The sequence below is a fragment of the Cetorhinus maximus genome, chromosome 5, assembly GCF_964194155.1.
Source record: "Cetorhinus maximus chromosome 5, sCetMax3.hap1.1, whole genome shotgun sequence".
In the NCBI taxonomy this organism is placed as follows: Eukaryota; Metazoa; Chordata; class Chondrichthyes; order Lamniformes; family Cetorhinidae; genus Cetorhinus; species Cetorhinus maximus.
The window spans coordinates 65000077-65023996 of record NC_135883.1 but is presented as its reverse complement, the minus strand read 5'-3'; the positions used below and the strand labels follow the sequence as shown (position 1 = coordinate 65023996).

General features: G+C 41.8%; 1 protein-coding gene and 1 long non-coding RNA gene across 3 annotated transcripts in view; one reads left to right on the top strand and one right to left on the bottom strand.

Annotated features, from left to right (window-relative positions):
• Positions 1–23920, top strand: part of LOC144680686 (uncharacterized) — a 462270-nt gene that overhangs the window by 251697 nt on the left and 186653 nt on the right. The window lies entirely within an intron of this gene.
• Positions 1–23920, bottom strand: part of lrrc1 (leucine rich repeat containing 1) — a 155517-nt gene that overhangs the window by 14876 nt on the left and 116721 nt on the right. For both annotated transcript variants that reach the window (XM_078541931.1, XM_078541932.1), the window contains exons 11-12: positions 3369–3484; positions 470–642 (exon numbers count right to left, since the gene is read on the bottom strand). In XM_078541931.1, the coding sequence (XP_078398057.1) occupies positions 470–642; positions 3369–3484 (289 nt within the window). The remainder of the gene's footprint in view (positions 1–469; positions 643–3368; positions 3485–23920) is intronic.

Below are 23920 nucleotides of genomic sequence, written 5' to 3'. Positions count from 1 at the left end.
GAGCGGAGTGAAATTCAAGTAACATAGTGTTGTGACGCGCTGCGCTCGAGTGACACTTACTGATTATTTCCACTGCGTATAATGGCGTTGGATTATTCATGGACCTTTAACCCCTGACATTTTACTGACCCAGTCCAAGGAATTGCTCATTATATTTCCAATATTGCCACAGACAAAGCAAATGTAGGGGGAAATGCAGAGCAAGAGTGATGTAGGCTTTGTAACAGGTTACCGAGTAAGTGGAAAGAGGAAAGCAAATAGATAAACAAATATAAGAATGATTTCCCCACGCCCGCCAACCAACCCAGCCACACCCCCCCCCACCCCCCCACAACCCCCACCCCTCCATGCTGCAAATATGCTAGATTTTAAAGAAAATTAACAGAAATGCATCAATCCTCTTAAAAATCTTTCTGTTTGTCTTTTTTTGACTAGAACATTATAGTATTACTAATGGCAGATACTGTACCATAGTTGTTCTGTTCAGAAGGCAGTTGAGGAAGCAATACACAGGTCAGAACCTTTTCACGTGTTTCTACATCGACATCAGTCTGGAAAGTTAGGAGAGGCTGTGACTGGTTTTCAGACAGCCAAAGGGCCTTCAGTTTCAAGGTGGTCAGTGACAGCGGCAAGTATGTCAACCTGTGAACAAAAGAAAAATGCCAATACTATAAATAAACTGTTAAAGCCTTTGGCAGATCAGTGGGACAGCACCTCCATTGTTCTGATGTGCTATTCCCATCCTATTTGCATATTTCTTTCTCCACATACACAATTCTCAACTTTCATTGAATGGAGTGTCAGGGAGAAGCAAAAAGCGGAGACAAGCCCAAGTGTAATCTGCCAGTAGGGGAAAGTCGACACAGGAAAAGCAGGCTTAAAAATTGGTGGGTTAAGTCACAATCATACTGTGTTGTAGAGCTGGTGACAAAGTACCTATAGCTGTATGTTGGGCGTACTCTCAACTGGACACTGTTGTGGGTTCATAAAGTCAAATGAAAATTAACAGTTCACTTTTCAGTGGGCTATTAAGAACATAAGAAACAGGAGCAGGAGTAAGCCATTTGGCCCCTCAAGCCTGCCCCGCCACTCAATAAGATCATGGCTGATCTGCCCCAGGCCTCAACTTCTCTTTCGTGCCAGCTCCTCATTGCCCTCAACTCCCCAAAATTTTAAAAATCTACCTTCTCTTTTAATACTTCCAGTGATCTAGTCTCCACAACTCTGTAGTAGAGAATTCCAGACATTCACTACCCTCCAAGAGAAGAAATTTCTTCTCATCCCAGTTTTAAATGAGTGTCCCCTTATTCCATAACTGTTCCCTAGTTCGAGATTCCCCCACTAGTGGAAACATCTTCTCAACATCTAACCTGTCAAGCCCCCTCAGAATCTTGTACGTTTCAATAAGGTCACCCCTCATTCTTCTAAACTCCAATGAATAAAGGCCTAACCTGTTTAGCCGTTCCTGATAAGTCAACTCCTTCATCCCAAGAATCAGCCTAGTGAATCTCTTTTGAACTGCCTCCAATGCCAGTATATTCTTTCTTAAATATGGGGACCAAAACAGTACACAGTACTCCAGGTGCGGCCTCACCAACACCCTGTACAGAGATGTATACAAATATATATAAATAATATATATAAATAATATAAAAATACAAGACTTCCCTATTTTTAAACTCCAAACCCCTAGCCAAAATTCCATTTGCCTTCTTAATTACTAGCTGCACCTGCATGTTAACCTTTTGTGTTTCATGCACAAGAACACCCAGATCCCTCTTTGCTGCACTTTTTTGGAGTCTCTCTCCATTTAAATAATAGTCTGCCTTTTGAGTCTTCCTACCAAAGTGCATGGCCTCACACTTTCCTACATTAAACTCCAACTGCCAAGTTTTTGCCCACTCACACAACCTGTCTATATCCCCACGCAGATTCCTTATGTTCTCATCACAACATGCCTTCCCATTTATTTTTGTATCATCAATTTGGCTACATTACACTCTGCCCCCTCCTCCACGTCATTAATATAGGTAGTAAATAATTGAGGCCCTCCACTAGTTACATCTTTCCAACCTGAAAACAACCCATTAACCCGACTCTGTCTTCTGCATGTTAACCAATCCCCAACCATGCTAATACATTACCCATAATACCATGAGCTCTTAGCTTTTATGTGGTACCTTATCGAATGCCTTCTGGAAATCCAAATACACTACATCTACCGGTTCCCCTTTATCAACTAATACTTCAGCACAAGCTGAAATTCAAAAATTACTTAAGGAAATTGAATTATATGAGTTTTTTTTTAATTTTAAGGTGTAAAGTTGAGTTGCACTGCATTGAGAAAGAAAATAGTCAAAAGTTGACACATGAATTTTGACTATGAGCCAGTGGTTCCATGCAACATAAATCCAGCTCTTTGCACTGATTGGTGGCCATAAACTTTACACCTTGTAAAACTGCCACATTCATACAGGGCATCAATACCTCACAATCCAGATGAGACATCAAATACTAGCACATAGTACAAAGCCAGTTCCCCCACAATTTCCTCACTCCTTTCCTGAAAGCACCACATATTACTGCAGTACAGTTTCACAGATAGAGGCAGCCACTCATTACTTTACCCACATAACCAGTACTTCTATGTGAACTCAAGATGGTGAAAGTCAGTAGGCTATTTAACCACCGGAGACCTCACACCTGGACAGATACACACTCCAGCAGGAAACCACTAAACTTGCATCAGGACCGGGGAATCAAGGCTAATTCTTCTCCCCTCCTTATTGAGATCTGCTAACACCACATAGATTAGGATGACATAAACTGAATCATGCAGCATAGGTTGAGCTTAATCCTTAACCAATTTGGCCTATTTTTAAATGCTGCTTTTCATGTCTGTCCCTACCACTTACAATCTCAGTTCTGACTATGCAACGCATTTCTAAATGTTGACTGTAAGCAACTTTCTCTTAACTTAAAAAAAAATCAAATTCAACAAAGCTTGCAAGATTATTAACAAATGGTATATTCCACATAGCAATAAATGGTACTTGCAGAGACACAATTTGATGCGTTGATTCAAATTTCATTACCAGAATCATAGCCTGTGCTTAATATAAGGGAGATTTAGTCTGCTTAGATACTGACGAAAGTATCAGAGGGGCCAGGGTCTCTCCATTCATCCAACAGCCTATGGTGTGCTTATTTGTGGAGCAGTTGAGCTGGGAAGGATGCAGAAGTACAGTGGAGCTGCAGAAAAAGGGCCCATGCCTTGGCATTACCCCTGCTGAATCAACTCTAATAGGTTTCTGTAATTAAGTAAGCATGCCAAAAACGGCAACCTGTTACCTCAGAAGCAAACTCACCTGTTTCCAGCTACATCCAGCACATGAAGTTCAGTAGCCTGCGAAATTTCTGGCGGGATTCTTGTTAATCTGTTATCTCGCAGACTGAAGACGTTAAGGCTGCAGCACCCACCAATCTGCATTTGAAACCAAAGGGGTTAGGAAAGATTCCATTTCCTTTGCTGTTTCTAAGAATTAGAATCTACCTTCTTCGATGTGATCTTAATTCTGAATTTTCAATTTATTACTATACGTAACAAGCACAAATACATGGGCTGCAATAGCAGTGCCAGCAATCAATACCAATTACCGAATCTAAAATAAAGACAGACCCAGATTTTGTGGTCAGCAGTGTAGTGCAGGTGCTGACCGTTGACTTCAAAGAATGCTGCCCATAAAGATATAGCGATCTCTATAGCATGGGTTTCCATTTACCGATGGTAATTGAAATCTGACACCAAGTCAAGGGGATATCTATGCAACCAACGGCAGTGATGTCGCCAAACAGGGCAAGCAGCCAACAGACAGCCAACCAGGAAGTAAAATATACTGAATTTTTCACTTTCAATTAATAACTTTTACAGAGAGCGAAATAAGTGATTGGGTCAAACATGTGGGATTATGGTAGCAACTGAAATACAATAAACTGAAAAAAAATTAAAAAGTGTTTTTATTATATCATGGAGGCATTTGAATTCCACAAATATAATATTAGTTTCTCAGGGGCAGCAAGCTGTTCAACAGTAATTATGAATTCAGTATGCTATTAAAAACCCAGTTACATCACATTCAGCAAGGTCTAAGTTTTGCAAGGATTTTTGCAACAAGACGAAGAATGTTAAAAAGGCAAGTGTTTGTCAGTTCAGTGATTTCTACTTGCTTGCAGTCTAGGGGCACCTCAGTAGCACACCCTGTGGGGAAGTGTAGAATCAGTGACAGCAACGTCTAGATTTCCACATTTAACTGTGCATGTACAGACTCCAGAAGTTGCTGCCACTTTCAGGGGAATAATGATGGTAACGCTAACAGTTTCACCATCATTATTACCAGTAAGTCCCTGGTCAATTATGGAGCCAATCTTGCTGAGGCATCCCAACAGTGAGTGCTATTAGGTAAACCCTTATCTCTCCACCTTTCAGTTCAAAACTTATTTTGCAATGTAACTTACTGGAAGTACATGCTGATAATGGCACAGCAGTGCAACAGGGAACTTGGGACCTCAGCAAAAAGCAGGACCAGTCTATCTCCTTAACCACAGAGATTAAGGGTTCAGGAAGAAACATAAGAACTAAAGAGAAGGAAACAGGGTGAATTAGATCCAAATCTGGTACAGAAAGAAGAAAAAAGTGAAGAAAGATTGGATTGTGAGGGGAAAAAAAACTGACAAAGGAAAAGTAAGAAAAAGCTTTAAAATTTTAAATGACATTTTTAAAATCCAACAACAATCTGCCATGTGCAGGAGCAAAATTGAACGATTTAAACTGCTCAAAATCTGGGCCACAGAGTTCGACTGGCATTGCGTCGACAATGATCATATCGTTAAAAAGCTACTCACACTTAAATTTCAGTCCTAACTCTCAGTGGTGAGTTTAGTGGATAATTGAATGAAAATCCATCAAGTTTTTAAGGAGTAACGGGGAGGCCAAAAGTGAGAGACCCTTTGTGTGAAGTGAACAGCGGAGCAATGTAACTCAACCAACAAGTTCTGGAGACTAGCAACTCACGACGTATCTCTTAATCCCTTCAATTTGCTGGTCAATTTGTGTATTAAAAACAACATGAATTATTAACCTGCTGTTATTCTTCCAAGCAAGACCTGTCCCAATGTAAAAGAGAGTTTGGGGTTGACTGGGTTGGGGTGGGGGGCTGGTGGTTGGGGTGACAGAACAGATGACAGTTTTTTTTCTCCTGTCGCCTCCCCTTACCAACAATACTCCTCCATTTTATCGCAAAAAAAGTTTTGAAATTTGACATTTTAAAATTTTTTTTTTTCCCCCAATGCTCCATCCAATGACATCACCAGGGAGCATTCCATATCACAGAGTGTCCAATGGCTGCGATGGTGATTATAATTTTGAAACATCATGACAATCGATGGTCACCGAACCCAGGAAACAAGTTTCAACATCAAATTTCTTCCAGAATTGATGCTTAAAATATCTACATGCTTTACAATTTCTCAGAAATGGGCTAAGTGCAGCAGTGTCACAGTTATGGTACTGTATTAGCAACCCAGAGGTAGGCAAGTTCAAACTTGTGGCAATGTATCAAACTGAATTGAATGGAATATTGTAATCTATGGGCCATCAGTAGATAAATGACCATGAAGATTGCTGTAAAAACTCAAATACTTCATTGCTGCCCTTCAGGGAAGGGTCTCTGTCACCTCCACTCAGTTCAATCTACAGGTGATTCTAGTTCACACTCTTAATGCCCTCTGAAGTGGCAGAACAAAGGAGGTTTCCCACCGTCACTTTCTCCGGGCAATGAGGAATATGCAGTAAATATGGGCTTGCCAGCTTCGCCTAAATCTCAAGAATAAAAATAGAAAAAAATCCTCAACACAAATAATAAACATTAAGACGGAATGAGAATATTTTTTAAGGAGCACTATTCTGTAGGGTGAGCACTTATAAGATAAGGGGTAACAAAATGCAATTTATAAAATCAACTCATATTTCAGTAGCATTATTAAACCACATGCATCAAACAGAACTACACAACAATCCAACAACTGTTTTAACTACAGAAGCTGCAAAAAGCAGAATGCTGATCAAGTTCACTGCAACACATTTGTCATTTGAATCAAGATTTTTATTGACTACATGCAAGAAACAAGAATGGCTAGTTTTTAGGAAATGTAATCATCAACAGTCCAACTAAATCCAACTGGGAAAAAAAAACTATTGCACACAAATGGGGCAGGATATTCTGTTCGTCGGAGAGAGAGAGGCCAAAGTGAACGTAGGCTCCTTAGAGAACGTGGCTGGGGAAATAATAATGGGGAATCAGGAAATGGCAGAGGAGTTGAATAAATACTTTGCATCCGTCTTCATGGTAGAAGACACTAGTAGCATTCCAAAAATACTATTATGGGGCAAAGGGTGGAGCAAATAAATACAATAACTATCACTAGAGAAAAAGTACTAGGGAAACTAATGGGGCTAAAGGCCAATAAGTCCCCTGGACCTGATGGGTTGCATCCTAGGATATTTAAAAAAGTAGCTACAGAGATAGTGGATGCATTGGTAGTAATCTTCCAAGAATCCTTAGATTCTGGAAAAGTCCCAGAAGACTGGAAAACTGCCAATGTAACGCCCTTATTCAAAAAGGGAGGGACGCAAAAAACAGGTAACTATAGGCCAGGTAGCTTAACATCTGTCATTGGTAAAATGTTAGAATCTACTGTAAAGGATGTAATAGCAGATCATTTTGAAATGCATAATATAGTCAAGCAGATTCAGCATGGCTTCATGGAGGGGAAATCATGCCTGACAAATTTATTAGAATTCTTTGAGGTGGTAACAAACAGGATAGATAAAGGGGAACCATCAGATGTAATATATTTGGATTTCCAAAAGGCGTTCAATAAGGTACTGCACATAAAGCTACTTAATAAGATAAGAGCCCATGTTGTTGGGGGTAGTATATTAGCATGGATAGAGGATTGGCTAACTAATAGAAGAGTTGGGATAAGGGGGGCATTTTCAGGATGGCAACCTGTAACTAGTGTAGTGCCACAGGGATCAGTGCTGGGGCCACAACTATTTACAATATATATTAATGACTTAGACAAGGAAAGTGAATGTACTATTGCCAAGTTTGCAAATGACACAAAAATAGGTGGGAAGGCAAGTGCTGAGGATGACACAGTCTACAGAGGGGAACACACAGGTTAAGTGAGTGGACAAAAACTTGGCAGATGGAACATGATGTTGGAAAATGTGAGATTATGCACTTAGGCAGGAATAGAGGAGCTGAATATTATTTAAATAGAGAAAGCTGCAACACAGAGGGCTCTGGGGTTCCTCGTGCATGAATCACAAAAAGCTAGCATACAAGTTCCGCAGGTAACAGGGAAAGCAAATGGAATGCTGTCCTTTATTTCAAAGGGAATAGAGTATAAAAATAGAGAAGTCTTACTAGAACTGTATAAGGCATTAGTTAGACTACACTTAGAATACTGTGAACAGTTTTGGTCCTTTTATCTAAAGAAAGATATACTGGCATTGGAGGCAGTCCGGAGAAGGTTCACTAGGTTGATCCTGGATATGGAAGGATTTTCTTATGAGGAGAGGTTGAGCAGGTTGGGCCTGTACTCATTGGAGTTTAGAAGAATGAGAGGCGATCTTATTGAAACATAAGGTTCTTAGGCAGCTGAGAGGTTGTGGGAGAGTCTAGGACCAGAGGGCATAATCTCAGAATAAGGGGTCACCCACTTAAGACAGAGATGAGGAGGAATGTCTTCTCTCAGAGGGTAGTGAATCTGTGGAATTCTTTACCACATGGGGCTGTAGATGCTGGGTTGTTAAGTATATTCAAGGATGAAATAGACGGATTTTTAACCAGTAAGAGAATGAAGGGTAATGGGGGGAAAGGCAGGAAAGTGGAGTTGAGGATTATCAGATCAGCCATGATCTCATTGAATGGTGGAGCAGACTCAATGGGTCGAATGGCCTACTTATGCTCCTACATCTTTTGGTCTTAATGGAATTGCCAAGAAAAGGTCAGCCGCCTGCGATTGTCCCCTGGCTGAGATTTCACGCTGCCTGGCCAATTAACAGCCAGCCAGCGTGAAAGTCTTGCTGAAACATTCAGCGCTGCCGGGGTGGGGGCAGGAGGAGGGCACGCGCTGAAGTCTGCGCATGCGCCAGGGAGCATTCACTGAAAGCTCCCTGAAGGCACGGAACTGCCAGAGGGAGCTGAAGAACTGGAGAAACAAAAATAAAGATTTTAAAGATGCTATAAACCTGTCCCCACTTAGTCACAGGAACAGGGACATGATGGTGAAAAATATTTAATGGATTTTTATTTAACATTGGAAATCTCATCCCGCCGTGAATGAGGTTTCATTAAAAATGTAAAGGTCGCCTGGCCTATTCGCCCGCCCGCCAACTGAATGGGAAATGAGAAATACAAATTAATTAATTGCTTAAGGGCCTTAACAGGCCTCTTAATTGTCAGCAGGCGCACTGCTGACTCTCGCGTGTGCCCGCTGACTGAAAGATCGTAAGAGTGCGCAAATGCATCATTGTGCATGATTTTACGCCTGATCGGGTCAGGCATGCACCCGCCCGACAAACAAAATCCTGCGCATGGAGAATTTACAAATGCTGTGTTGCAAAGTTTGAACAAAAATATGAAGCCTGCTTGGATCAGAAAAACCTGTAAAAGTTGGGAAGTGATTGAGTTTCATAATAATGTCTGAAACTGTCAGTAATTTAGTATAAAAAGCACTCAAACTGAATAGTCTAAGGAAACAAACAGTGTTCTGAAGTGACTGCAGTTGGAGTCAGTTTCAAGTTAATTACAAGCTCAATCTTTACAATAATCACCATGCGATTTTAAACAATTATTGATTTTTTTTAAAATTTCTGGTTTTCTCTCTTTGATTCTCTGCTCACCCATCACCCTTGTCAAGCTAGTTGGCAAGTAACTCCCATGCCTCTCTAACCGCACCTACATTGATCAAGCTGCAATGAAAATGTTAGGTTTAAGTGACCAGCATGCTTTCTTCCCCCCACCCCCACCCTTCTTCACACCACTCATGGGAAGAGCCAAACATCCAATGTGGCATTCCCCCGGGCAACGCAATCAAAATTGATATAATTCATCATTGGGGGAATTGAGTGCAAATCACTATGGCACATTGGGTTGAGTGCATTCACCATGTTCATCACCATGGCTTTCTAGACAATGAGTTGGAAGGCTGGGAAACAGCAAGATGGAACTAGCCACTTCCTCACTGGATAGGTGACCCAGCGGGAGAGGGTGGAAGAAGGAAAAAGTGCATCGGTGCATACTGTCCTCATGCACAAACAACTGCTGAAGGAGCAGTGTTGGCCAAAGCCTGGGGAACAAGTCACCTTAACAACCTCCAGTTCGCGGGTAGCATAAAAGTGAAAAAGGCAGACCACAACTGAAATAAACATATATCTATTACTGAACGACTAATTGCTCTATGTCAGCGAAAATGAGGAGTTGGAATATTCAGCACTGTTGATTCTCTAGGATTGATACTTCCAAAAGCATAGGAGATGTCAGGTTTCTGCTTTCTCCCAGTGGTGGATTGGACAGAGTGCAGTTAAGACGAACAGAAAATTACTTTCGATATCCATTGAAGAGCAGGCCAGAAGCTGGGAATTCTGCAGACAGTAACCCACCTTCCGACTCCCCAAAGCCTGTCACCATCTACAACGCACAAGTTAGGAGTGTGATGGAATACTCCCCACTTGCCTGGATGAGTGCAGCTCCCACAACACTCAAGAAGCTGGACAGCATCTGGGACAAAGCAGTTTGCTTGGTTGGCACCACATCAACAAACATTCACTCTGTCCCCCACCGATACACAGTATCAGCAGTGTGTACCATCTACAAGATGCAATGCAGCAACTCACCAAGGGTCCTTTAACAGCACCTTCCAAACCCACCAACTCTACCACCTAGAAGGAAAAAAGGAGCAAATGCATGGGAACACCAGCACTTGGAAGTTCCTCCTTCAAGCCACACACCACCCTGACTTGGGAAGATATCCCCATCTGAGGGAGACCGCTCACAATCTTGTTGATGTGTTTGAACCAAGTTTCCAACCACACACCTGCACCATCACCAAGATTGCATAAAAGATTAATAAAAATTAAGGCACATGGAATTGGAGGTAACCTTACAACGTTGATTGGGAGGTCAGAGACAGAGAGCAGGGATAAAGGAAAATTGCTCTGATTGACAAGATGCGACAAGTGGTGTTTCCCAGGGATTTGTACAGAGGTCTCAGCTTTTGTATATTATACATATCTCTCTCTCTTCACATATGCGCGTGCACACCCAAAAGCAGCACACACATACACCCAAAAGCGGATGAGCGCACACACACACCCCTAAAAGCGGGCATGGGCACACACCCGTGCAGCCCCCCCAAAAGTGGGCAGGCGCGCGTGCACACCACCAGAAGCAGCATACATACACACCCAAAAGCGGATGCGCACACACGCCCACACAAAAACGGGCACACACCCACACTGCCAAAAGCGGGCGCGTAGGCACACACCCCCAAAAGCAGGCACAGGCACACAGCCCCAAAAGCAGGCGCACACCCCCACACACCCAAAAGTACAGACACCCCCCCAAAAGCAGGCACACACACCCACACACCCAAAAGCAAGGCACACACACCCACAAACCCAAAGGCGCACAGAATTATCGTGTATCCATGTATGCACATAAAATTAAGTCAGGAGACACAGTACATTGTGCAAATGGGACCAGGAAGCTATAAAGGGATGAGACACATTAAATAACTGGGCAACACTGTGGCAAATGGAATCCAAAGTAGGCAAGTGTAAGGTTGTCCACTTTGGATCCAAGGTAAATCGAGGTATTCTCTCCATGGTGAGAAACTTTAAACTGTAGAGCAGTGAAGAGATTTAGGTGTCTAGGTACACAGATCACTAAAATGTAGTGGACAAGGACAAAAAATAATGAAACAGAATATTTACTTTTATCTCAAGGGGGCAGAATATAAAGGAGGAAGCATTGGTCGGACTCCATGTGCTGTGCCTTCAGTTCTGGGCACCGCATTTCAGGAAGAATATTGTAGGAAGCACAGCATAGATTCACCAGAATAACACCAGGGTTAAAACTGTTAAATCAGGAGGGCAGGTTGCACAAGATTGGCTTGTAGTCCTCGAGTGTGGATGGTTGGGGTGTGATCCAAAATTCAAATGACAAAATGATTTTTGATAGGATAGATATAGAACAACTATTTATTTTTGGCGAGGGAATCCAAAACAAGCTGGCACAACCTGAATATTAGAACCGGGCCATTCAGGGGTAAAATCAGGGGTAAATTCTCCCCCAAAACAGTGTGGATACAGTGGGGGCAATTGAAATTGTAAAGACTAAGACGGATAGATTTTTGATAGGAAAGGACATTCAGGGAAATAGGTTGAAGGCTGTTACTAGAATCAATCAATCATGGTCTGATTAAATGGCAGAAAAGGCTGAAGGGGCTAAAGGGCCTCCTTCTGTTCCTATGCTCCACTCAGATAATTGACCACAGGGAGTGATTAACAAGGCAGCAATCATACTGAGCCATTCAAACTCAGGCAAGGCTGCAGCCTGGTAAGCTCATACTGATTTCTCGCAAAGCTATAACCCATGGACTATCACTAAATAAATGTGGCACGGATGAAAGTGCCTCACTGCCATGTGAGTGCGCATAAACGTGCAGTACGCGGGCTGTGCCGCTGACCCAATAACCACAAACTACACCCCCTCTACTCTATATACTGTAAAGCAGACAAAAGAACATTCAAACACAGCACAGAAGGTCAGCATCTGGCCCACTGTGTCTGTGCCAGTTCTTTGAAAGTTCTATCCAATTACTTCCAATCGCCTGCTCCTCTCCCCATAATCCTGCAAATTTCTCCATTTGAAGGATGTTTCCCTTTTGAAAGTTACTACTGAATCTGCTGCCATCAACCTTCAAGGTAATGCATCCAGATCATAGCAATTCACTGTTTAAATGTATTTCTCATTTCCACTGAATTTTGGCCAATTATCTTAAACCTGTGCCCTCTGGTTACCGATCCTATTGCCAGTGCAGCAGTTTCTCCTTATTTACTTTAACAAGACTTCCTAATTTTGAACACTTGTATCAAATCACCCCTTAACCTTCTCTGCTCAAAAAGAAAAAGGTTTATAAGAGTTCCTTTTCATAAACTCAGGATCTCCTAAAGTGCTTTACAGCCAATTAAGAATTTTTTGAATTAAAAACAGAATAAGCTGGAAAAAACCTCAGCCGGTCTGGCAGCATCTGTGAAGAGAAACAGAGTTAACATTTCAAGTCTAATGTGACTTCTTCAGTTCAGAAGAAGAGTCATGTTCAACTCAAAATGTTATCTCATTTCTCTCTCCACAGAAGCTGCCAGACCAGCCGAGTTTTTCCAGCACATTTTGTTTTCCTTTCAGATCTCCAGCATCTGCAATATTTTGCTTATATTTCAGTACTTTTTGAAGTTTAGTCACTGTTATAATGCAGGAAACAGGACACCCAATTTGAGGACTGAAAGCTCCTACATATTGTAAATAGGTTATGACCTCACAATGTGATGTAGTGATGTTGGCTGAAGGATAAGCTTTGGCCAAGAAACTGAGCACAACTCTTCAGCTTTGAACAGTGCCATAGAATCTTTCACAAATGTCTGATGGGGCAGACATGGCCTTGGTTTAATGTTTCATCCAAAAGATGGCACCTCTGGTGGTGCAGCACTCCCTAAGTACTAAAACTGAAGTGTCAGCCTAGATTGTGCTCAAGTCTCTGGAGCGGGACTTGATTCCAAACCCTTTGACTCAGCCAAGAATTCTACTACCAAGCCACAGCAAGAACAATCCCCACCTCTTCAGTCTCATCTCCACATATCTGACTGCCTCTCATCCCTGGTACCATTCCAGTAAATCTCCTCTCCACCCTCTGAGACCTTTGCATCACTTCTAAGGTGCGTAACTCAAAATTGGACAATACTCCAGCTGAGGCCTAACCAATGATTTATAAAAGATTTATCATAGCTTCCTCACTTTTCTACTCTATGCCTCTATTTATAAATCCAAGGATCCTGTATGCTTTTTAACATCTTGTCCTGCTACATGCAAAGATTTGCCTATTTGAACCCTGAGTTCTCTGTTCTTGCAACCCCTGTAAAATTGCATGATCTTTATAGGGGAGTGCAATAAAGATCAGAGGACACTACACAGACTAGAAAGCCACCAAAATGCTTGCTAAGGTTACTGCATTATAAGAGTGCCTAATATTAAAAAGATAAGGAAGCCTATTAATTCATTCTTCCTTAGGCAGTCCTCTCCCCCATTACAGCTCCTTAAATTATTCCAGGATTTTTGCCTCTGCTGCCCTAACTATAAATCCATACCATGTGTTGATCACTTCTTGCATAGAGAATTCCCAGAGACAGAGTTATAAATTTGCCTTTTGCCAGTTTAAACTTGTGCCTATATCCTCCCAATACAGCTGAACTTGAAGTAGCATCTCAGTTGACCAGTTTTATACTGTTGATGAAGACGACGCACTTATATTGCCTGTTCTTTTTTCTTCCTCTCGCTTAATCGCACTGGATTTCATGCACCACTGCTCTGCCTATCTACATAGTTTCTGATTACCTCTTCATTCCCCACTCCCCCCTCAGTTTCAGCATCAGGTTGGATTTTGCTTTTGAATTCAAAGTTCTTTGCTTAAATTGGCCTATTTTTGAGCACAAGTATATTCTAATATATTCTCATGTGTGCGGTGTCAGTTCTATTTTGTTTGTGAGCTTTATTTAAATGTTATTAAATTGCAAGTGGCTTTTGAAGCAGATGCCAGTCATCATGACCCATGATGTTTTCAATTCACTTTCTCAGGGGAGTGTGAATGCTCACTCATTGATTATATTCAAGATGGAGATCAATAGATTTTGGACACTAAGGGAATGAAGGGGTAATGTGGGAAGGTGGTGTTGAGGTAGAAGTTCAACCATGATCTTACTGAATGGCAAAGCAGGCTCAAGGGGCAAAATGACCTATTGATGTCCCTGTTTTTTATCGTCACACTCAACTTATGATCAATAATGGTGGCACTTATCACTGTACATACATTGCTGAAATGAATTATTTCAAGGAAAGATGGCCAAGGTATACTTTGTAGAGTTGCGCCACAGTGGAACTCACATCCAGGTTGAGTGATTCAGGCAGAAACTATGTCAATTTGAAGATTAGATTGGAGATGATCGATGGGTGGAGATTAGATTATATCTGATAGATGGGGGAAGGGAATGAGGAGAAAGGAATCAAGAACACAGCAGGTAAATGTGTTTTTCTTTCTCTCCTCTTTACTGCCTTTGGCCCCTCCCTCACTTTCCTGTCACCTAGACATGCCACCTTCATTCCTTTCCTACACCTTTCATTGTTTCCTTCTCGGGTACTTGTCCTCTCCCTTCCCCGCCCCCACCCCCACCCTCCCCAACAAATCCCTGTCCCACACTTTCACTATTCCTCTGCTTTCTTGCCACTGTTGCAGGGTTTAATTCTTCTCAGTTAATTCTAGAGGTACCCTCTGCACCTCTTAACACTCAGAGGAACATCAAAGCACCCGTTGTTTCCTCCTTAAGTGCAGCCCCAATTGTCCCATCCCCCTCCTCTCGTCAACCTGCAAGCTCAGTTCACCCGCTGGAGACGAATCTCACCAACCTCCTTCCAGTCCCACTCACTCCACTGACTACTGACCTCTAGCAATCGGGCAGATCAACTCCCATCTTGTTTCATTTCTCTTGTCTGTCCTTTGAAATCTTTATTCTCTACTACCCATCCAAACTTCCCAAGATATCTTCATTCCTTTCCTGCATCAGCCTCTGTACTGAGTGGAGGTGACTCCTCAGAGCTTTAGTCTCATCATGCCTCCCTCTACTCTGGATTCAGTGCCCTCTAATCTCCCTTAATCTCTCCCTCTAAATTCTTCTGCCTGTTTTCACAGCCACCCCCTCGACCATGCCATCTCATGTGGCCCTCCTACTCCCCTATTGTCTCAACCACAGACAAGGCCATCTCTGATTATATCCTGTATCCCTCACCACTCATCCACCTTCCAACCCCACACCTGGGAAGAAAACTCTTCGGAGTAAGTTGCAATGACACTTTCAAACTCCTAACCAACTAGGCTTTGGCTCTCCAGTTTCTTCTGCAGCTGTCAATTTGCTCAAGCACTCCCTCATCCCCAACTTGGAAATTCTTGTCCCCTGTATGACACTTACTCTGTCCTACATTGGTTGTTTCTTTTGCTACAGTCCCCATTTTTTGCTCCCTTAAGTCCAAGTGGCACTGGCTTGAATATATCTGACTCAACTGGTTTAGCCACTCATCATCAGCTTTGGTTGAATCAGATTAAGTACCTACTCTCCTCTGTGAAGACTACTCACTGGAATGCAGACATAACTCAGCTTTTTTTTTTCTCCACCACCTATGTAGGGTAGGGTGAAGTGATAATTTAAAACAAAGATTAGCTTCACTTAAAACTACCTAAACCAGTTCCAATATGTTAAATGGTTATGGCTGTGGGTAAGCAAATTACAGAGTGAATGAATGAATGAATGAATTAGTTAACCTAGACTTGAAGAACCATTCAAGCATGCAATTATGTCTCATCAACTTAGTAATGGGTAAGTGACCCTAACATGCAACTGTCTCTCTCATTCTTGCTCACAGCTACCACCCTAGCTCACAGCTAGCAAATCCAATATTTACTTTATCCCAGTCTGAGGCACAACCTGAGCAGAAAATACATTGAAACATAACAACAGATTACTCATTCTTTACACCAGGATCACACAGACATTCCAACACAAAAACCCCACAACTTGATTTGGAATAATACTGTAAGATCATGGAAATAGGATAGGCTATTCAGCATCTCGAGCCTGTTCTGCCATTGAACTAAATCATGGATGATCTGCATCTCAACTCCTTCTACTATTCCTCCTCCTTCTATTTTTCTATCGCATTCAGTGAAGTGGAACTCTATAAATATGTCCATCATGCAGAAATTTGATGCTCAAACCAGTAACCAGTTTTCATGAACAAAATTAAAATAACAGCAATTAAACGTAGTTGCGCCATAAAACCGTAATACTTTGCATGAATCTACTTGGAAAGTCACGTCATGTCATCCATGTATTGAGTAAATATATGTCCAAATATCAGATTTCCTGGTTATAATATCTACATGTTTTTTTATTTATTCATGGGATGTGGGCTTAGCTGGCTGGGCCAGCATTTATTGCCCATCCCTAGTTGCCCTTGAGAAGGTGGTATGAGCTGCCTTCTTGAACCCCTGCAGTCCACGTGGTGTAGGTGGGGAGTCAGGAGGTGAGTTACTCGTCGCATGATTCCTACCTCTGACCTACTCTTGTAGCCACAGTATTTATATGGCTAGTCCAGTTCAGTTTCTGGTCAATGGTAACCCCCAGGATGTTCATAGTGGGGGATTCAGTGGTAGTGATGCCATTGAATATCAAGGGGCGATGGTTAGATTCTCTCTTGTTGGAGATGGTCATTGCCTGACACTTGTGTGGCACGAATGTTACTTGCCACTTGTCAGCCCAAGCCTGGATATTGTCCGAGTCTTGCTGCATTTGGACAAGGACTGCTACAGTTAACATTTGAAACACGGTGATGCCTAAAAGACCATTAATGACCAGAACCTCTCCACAGAAATGTTATTACTGGCCAGATATTAGGCAAACAGAGAGGCTATCTAGTCGCTTGGTAGTGCAGAACCAGAGCAGTCCTGAAAAAGAGACATGCTGTCTTTTTGCCTTGGACACATCAGGACAGACATAAGAATGCCAATTTTCAAAAGGAGCAATAATTTATACTGCATGAGAAAAAGGTGCTAATTGGTTGGCAAGTCAACTCCGATAGTCAAGGTATTGCCGTGGAGAAAGCACCAGGGAAGAGGTGTTTGCAGAGTTTGGACTCCTCTATTCTCAGATTTCCTGCCATTAACCGGTGTCCAGTGAAAACAGTAAGCCCTTGAAGCCACGCCTAGCTGATCTTGGCGCAGGCATGTTGCAGGATACCTAATGACTTCCTTGATTTTCACATGAAAAACGCAAATGTCTGGTGGCATTGAGGGGCCTCAAGGCCAACCCAGACAAACATATTTGCAAGCCTGACAAATGGGCTGGGATAGTAATCTTTAATATGTGATGCCATACTGACAAAATACACACCATTCTTAATGATGGGTCCAAATTCATATCCATTGGATCCGCCACCAAGCATGACTGCACAGCTCTGCTCAAAAGTAAGTTACAAAAATGTTCATTAGACTTGTGTGAGAGCAACAAGCTGCCTTGTGGCATATATGATAGGATTCATCCTTGTGGTTCACTAGGTCCACATATGTATAAGCTGCCCAAGACACACAGAAGTGATGTTCAATTACACCCCATCTAACCTGTGACTGGTTCTGCACGACATGAAGTGGCCAAATGGTTAAGTGAGTTCCTACAACCAGATCTGAGTGAGTTTTCCACAGTAAAGGATCTCTTCACCTTCGCGAAGGCTATACATGACCTGCATATCGATAGCATTGCTGTGTCTATGTGCTTGCTTGACATTGCGAGCCTATTCACTAATGTGCCATTCAAGAAAAACAAACATTTGCACCACTTCACTATATCATGGCAATCTAGACGCACCACCATTTTCTGAATCTGTATTCATTAAACTTATGAACTTAGCAACTGGTAGAGTTGAGTTCAGCTTTAATGACACCATGTATGCCCAAGCAATGGTGTTGCAACAGAATCCACTCTAGGTCCAACTCTCACTAACATTTTCGTTGGCTTCCACGAGAAACACGTTTTTGAATGACCCCCTAACCTCCTGTGCCTTGCATATTTCCAATAGATAGATTGCACATTTGCTATATTTGAATCTGTAGTTGCATGTAACAATTTCCTTACAACCCTAATGGGCTCCATCCCACACTCAAATTTACCTCCAAAATGGATCAGTCTAACAAGCTCCATTTCCTTTACATGCTAGTTGAGAAACCTGCTAATGGGTTACCCACAACTATCTACCGCAAGCCTACCTTCACTAGTCAATATACACATTGGGATTCCTAAAGCTCCATGTGCTATAAGATTAGCCTCATCAACAATCCCGTAAACAGGGCCCGAGCCATTTGTTCACCGTACCCAACTTGATGCCGAAATAGGGCGCATCAAAACTATCCTACGGGATAATGGCTACCCCGATCAGGTCATTGCTCGCTGTGTATCGCACAAACTCATGAACGGGCCTAAGGCCACCACTTCTGGTCCTAAAAAGTGTCCAGTCTACCTTAAATAACTCTGGAAGAGTAAGGTAAAGTATCTCAAAAATTTGAGACAAAGGTTTTTGTACAAAGTAGACATGTCCCCTACAAAAATAAGAGTGGTACTACCAAATCTAGACCTCCCTGGTTGTCTAGAGGAATACAGGGGAAGATCAAACAGAAAAAGAAAGCATACGATAAGCACAAAGAACTAAGCACTGCAGATAACCTAGACAAATATAGGAAGTGCAGGGGAGAAGTAAAAAAGGAAATAAGGAAATCAAAGAGAGGGCATGAAAAAAGATTAGCAAATAAAGTTAAAGATAACCCAAAGATGTTTTACCAATACATTAATGCTAAAAGGTTAGTTAAGGAAAAAGCGGGACCTATCAGCGATGAAGATGGAAGCTTGTGTGTAGATGCAGAGACTGTGGGAAGGGTTTTGAATGAATATTTTGTCTCCATGTTTACAAAGGAAAGGGAGGATGTAGATATAGTAGTCCAGGAGGAACACTGCGAGATATTGGACGGAATAGTCATAAAGAGAGAGGAAGTACTCGAAGGATTGAAATCCTTGAAAGTTGATAAGTCACCAGGGCCAGATGGATTGTTTCCGAGGCTGCTGAAGGAAGTCAGGGAAGAGATAGCAGATGCTCTGAGGATGATTTTCCAATCTTCACTAGATACAGGGGAGGTACCGGAGGACTGGAGAAATGCAAACGTAGTTCCATTGTTTAAAAAGGGATTAAAGGAAATGCCAAACAATTATAGGCCAGTTAGTCTTACATCAGTGGTGAGCAAATTAGTAGAATCAATCCTGAGAGATAAGGTTAACTGTCATGTGGAAAGGCATGGACTAGTCAGGGATGGTCAGCATGGATTAATGGAAGGTCTTGCCTCACAAATTTGATTGAATTCTTTGAGGAAGTGATAAGAAGGGTTGATGAAGGTAGTGCAGTGGGTGTTGTGTACATGGATCTTAGCAAGGCATTTGACAAGGTCCCACATGGCAGATTGGTCAGGAAAGTAAAAGCCCGTGGGATTCAGGGTAATGTGGCAAACTGGATAAAAGGTTGGCTTTGTAACAGGAAACGAAGGGTAATGGTCAATGGATACTCTTGCGAATGGAAAGTTGTCTCAAGTAGTGTTCCACATGGCTCAGTGTTGGGACCTTTGCTGTTTGTGTTATATATTAACTATTTGGACGTGAACTTGGGGGGGCACAATTGGGAAATTTGCAGATGACACAAAGATTGGCCGAGTAGTGGATAGTGTAGAGGATAGCCAAAATCTCCAAAACGATATAGATGGGTTGGTGGAGTGGGCGGTAAAGTGGCAGATGGACTTTAAACTAGAGAAGTGTGAGGTCATACATTTAGGGAGGTCAAACAGTTACAGGGATTACAAAACAAATGGGAATATACTAAGAGGGGTAGATGAAGTGAGATATCTTGGCGTACAAGTACACAGGTCCCTGAAGGCAGCAGTTGAAGTAGACAAGGTTGTAAAGAAGGCATATGGAATGCTCTCCTTCATTGGCAGAGGTATAGAATATAAAAGTTAGGATATAATGTTGGAATTGTATAAAACACTGGTGAGGCCACGACTGGAGTATCGTGTGCAGTTCTGGTCACCACATTACAGGAAGGACATAATAGCTCTGGAGAGAGTGCACAGGAGGTTTACAAGAATGTTGCCAGGGTTAGAAAAGTGTAGCTACGAGAAGAGATTGGATAGGTTGGGGTTATTTCTCCTTAGAACAAAGAAGGCTGAGAGGTGACTTGATTGAGGTGTACAAAATTAAGAGGGGAATAGATAGAGTGGACAGGATAAAATTGTTTCCCTTGATGGAGAATTCTAGAACCAGGGGACAGAGATTCAAGATAAGTGGCAGAAGGTGTAGGGGGGACATGAAGAACTTTTTTACGCAGAGGGTAGTGGGTGTCTGGAATTCGCTGCCCAAGTTGGTGGTAGAGGCAGAAACTTTAAACTCTTTTAAAAAGTACCTGGATCTGCACCTAAAGTGCTGTAAGCTGCAGGGCAATGGGCAGGGTGCAGGACGGTGGGATTAGAAAGGGCACCTGGGTGTCCTCAGGCTGGCATGGACAAGATGGGCCGAATGGCGGCCCCTGTGCTGTAACTTTTCTATGGTTCTATGGTGAAGTAGTTCTAAGCAGCAGCGACAGAAGTGGTATTTTCCACTAACAGGATACTGACGTCAAGCCAAAAAGACATTCTGCCTACCACACAGATGAGTAATGTGGTATATGAATTTCAGTGCCAGTGTGATGCCAGGTACATAAGCCATACATCCCATTGACTGGCAGATCGTATCAAACAACATGTCCCTTTGCGCTGTTTGCAATAGCAGAGTACTGACCAGACTGTGCTTGCAAAGCTCAGAACATAATGTACAATGTTAAATGTGATTCCACGATTGGACAGCACTTCGTGAACAATCCCGTGTGCTAAGAATTATGCTAACAGCCAATTTATCATCAGTTGGACTCACAATGTGGCTCACTTAAACTTGCTAGGATCGAAATTCATATGCAGAGACCTGTCCTCTGGAATATGTGCTTGCATTGCACCTGTTTTGAATTAAAAAAGCATGGTGGACAATATTTCCCTGGTGCATTTTCCATGGCAACGTCTTGACCACAGCCGACTTGCCACCGACTCTGCACCCTTTTCCCACGTAGTATAAATTGTTGCTCCCTTTGAAGTTTAGCATTCTTGCATCTGTCCAGATGGACTATAATTATTAGTTGAAGACCATCTTTCCCCTTTCTATAGGATTCAGTGCAATATTAGAAAAATGTGATTATTATAGATTTAGTTTGTCCAAAGTTCTGTTGAAATAGTGAAAATATAGCTCCCTGATGGTAGAGGTAGGCACAATTAAAGATAATACATCAAGACACACAACAACTTGCATTTATATAGCACTTCTAACACAGTAAAATTCCCAAAGTACTTCACAGGCACGATATCAAACAAAATTTGACACTGAGCTACAGGAGGAGATATCAGGACTGATCATCAAAAGCTTAGTCAAAAAGATAAGTATTAAGGAGCATCATAGAGGAGGAGGAGAGAGGGGTAGAGAGGCTGGAGTGCTCATGTAGGGAACTCCAGAGCTTCTGAACCTGGTAGCTGAAGGCAGGTAAAAGGCAAGCAGATGTGACACAAAAATGACATGGAAAACATGATCTCTTGCAACTCTGCCCATCAGACTGCAACAATTTCCATGGACATGATGGGAACAGGGGCCTTTGTTGCAATTATTCACAATGGCTCAGTCGCCTCTTCACTCGTTTCCTAATACCATTGCTGTTGCTAAAGGCGATGTCCAACCAAAGGTCATCTGAAATTCCGAGCATGCCCAAAATGTTTCAGGTACCCTCTAATATCCTCAGGGGAGGCTTGGGTAACTGAGGAATAAGCCTTTTTCAGACAATACCAGACTCCAACTTGCCTTTCAGCAGACTTCGAACAACGACAACAAATCAAAACATTCCAGATCTCTTGATATTTTTCTCGGAATTAGCAGTGAAACATGTTCATCTTGCACTACCTTCTTGCCTTTCACCTATTTATAGGATTCCTATGGCTGAGCTACTCAAAGACCACTGCTTTTAACAGTCAATGTAAAGTGACCACAAACCTCCCCACAATGCTAAACATTTCTGATTACTGTTCTCACATTTTTGCTTTTACCGTCAGTCCTAAAGACTTAGTGAAATTTAAAATAATAACTAGTTTATAAAGCAAACAATCTTAAAACTGAAGATCTGCTATAACTATCTGGGAAATCACAGTAAATGCCTTCTTCACTCCCACCATCAGTATTATCCATAAACCAATGACATTTTTTTCAGGAGTGTAAAATGAGAAAAATCTGCAACTGAAACCTCAGTGTAGCCACTAGTGTTTAATTGAATTGCATGACTTAAAATCGCTATCTAAGAGCTGCACCATTTCCAACTGCATTGGAAAGGACAAGTTTCAGAAACCTTCCAGTGAGCTTGGCCACAAAAAATGTACTTGGGTGTCTTCTTGAATCCCTGAGCTTAGTGCAAAGTTAAGTTGCAATTTTTCCCTATTGCCAAACTAGTATCCAAGAATGAACTGGGCATAAAGGCATGTTTGCAAGTTAATTACAAGGAAGTGGGTCTAAAACTAAATCTATTTAGCTCAGAAGTTGGGGTGCTTATGCTAGAATGAGGCTGCATTTTTAAACCGATAATAATGCTGCTCCGATTTTTCTTGTTATTTTTGTACTTCATCACTTTCTAAAATCAACTCAACTTAGAGCAGGAAATAAGTCCTGTTGTATGTTAGGACCTCTCTGGGGCAAAGCTGGGTAACATACAAAAATGGCAGATTGGAGCCCATGGCCTAACAACCTTGCATGGTTCACTAATACAGTAAGGACCAATCTCTCAATTAATACATTCAACGAGAGCATTGAGAGTGGACCCCACTGATGGATTACAGTCCCCCATTCTGTAGTCAAGGGAAACAAGACATCTGTGTAGGCATATTTAAAATACATGCAAAGCTCTGCTCACCAGCCTTCAATTGCTGGTAACATTTGTCATGTAAGTAGTTCACCACAAAGACAGCTTTTATTAAATATTAGGAATATGAAGGTGTCCCTGTGGGAACCCTGTGCCGGGTTCTTCCTTTAGAAGTTTAAAGCTGTTTTGGTTGATTACATTGCAACCAACATGAAGTTAAAGTAGCATATGTGACTGCTTTCTTTGCGTAGCCTGACCCAAAACAAAGTACTCATCTTCTATCTTTAACATGAGGAACGCTTTGCCGTGACACGAGATGTACAACTGATGGCAGATCGGGGCTTGTGGTCTAAAATCAAAACCACAAAGTAAATCAGCACTGTAAAAAGCGAAGCAAAATTTTCCACTGTACTACCCCAAGAATGCAGCAGCCTATTACAAAATGAGACACCAAAGCTTCAGTTCTAATACAATACTGAAATAACTGTTGGACAGGAAGTTACATCGGAAGATAAAAGATATATGAGTGAATAAAACTGGTGAATTTAGCTTGCACAAACCACATGATTAGTTTCAAGTCACTACTATTTACTGTATATGAACAGCCACACACAAACACACATTCACACAGATATTGAATATTTAAAAATAACAAGTAGAGAAAATGAGTGTGGCACAGGTGATAAGTGAGGCATCCAATAATACAACACATATGGTTTCACTTGACATAACTTAGTATTTACATATCTCCCACATAAACAAATATTAGTTGCATACATTTTACAGAGGTCACATGATCTGAGTTATAAATGCCAAGCCACTTTAGATGTGTTCATACATGTAATTTAAACCTTAAGAGTTATAGCCTTAAAAACACTCCAAACTACATGGATATTTTATCATTTCCTCCTGTATCCTTGTTGATTTTCATTGCTGCAGTTCACCTACCAATACCCCCACCA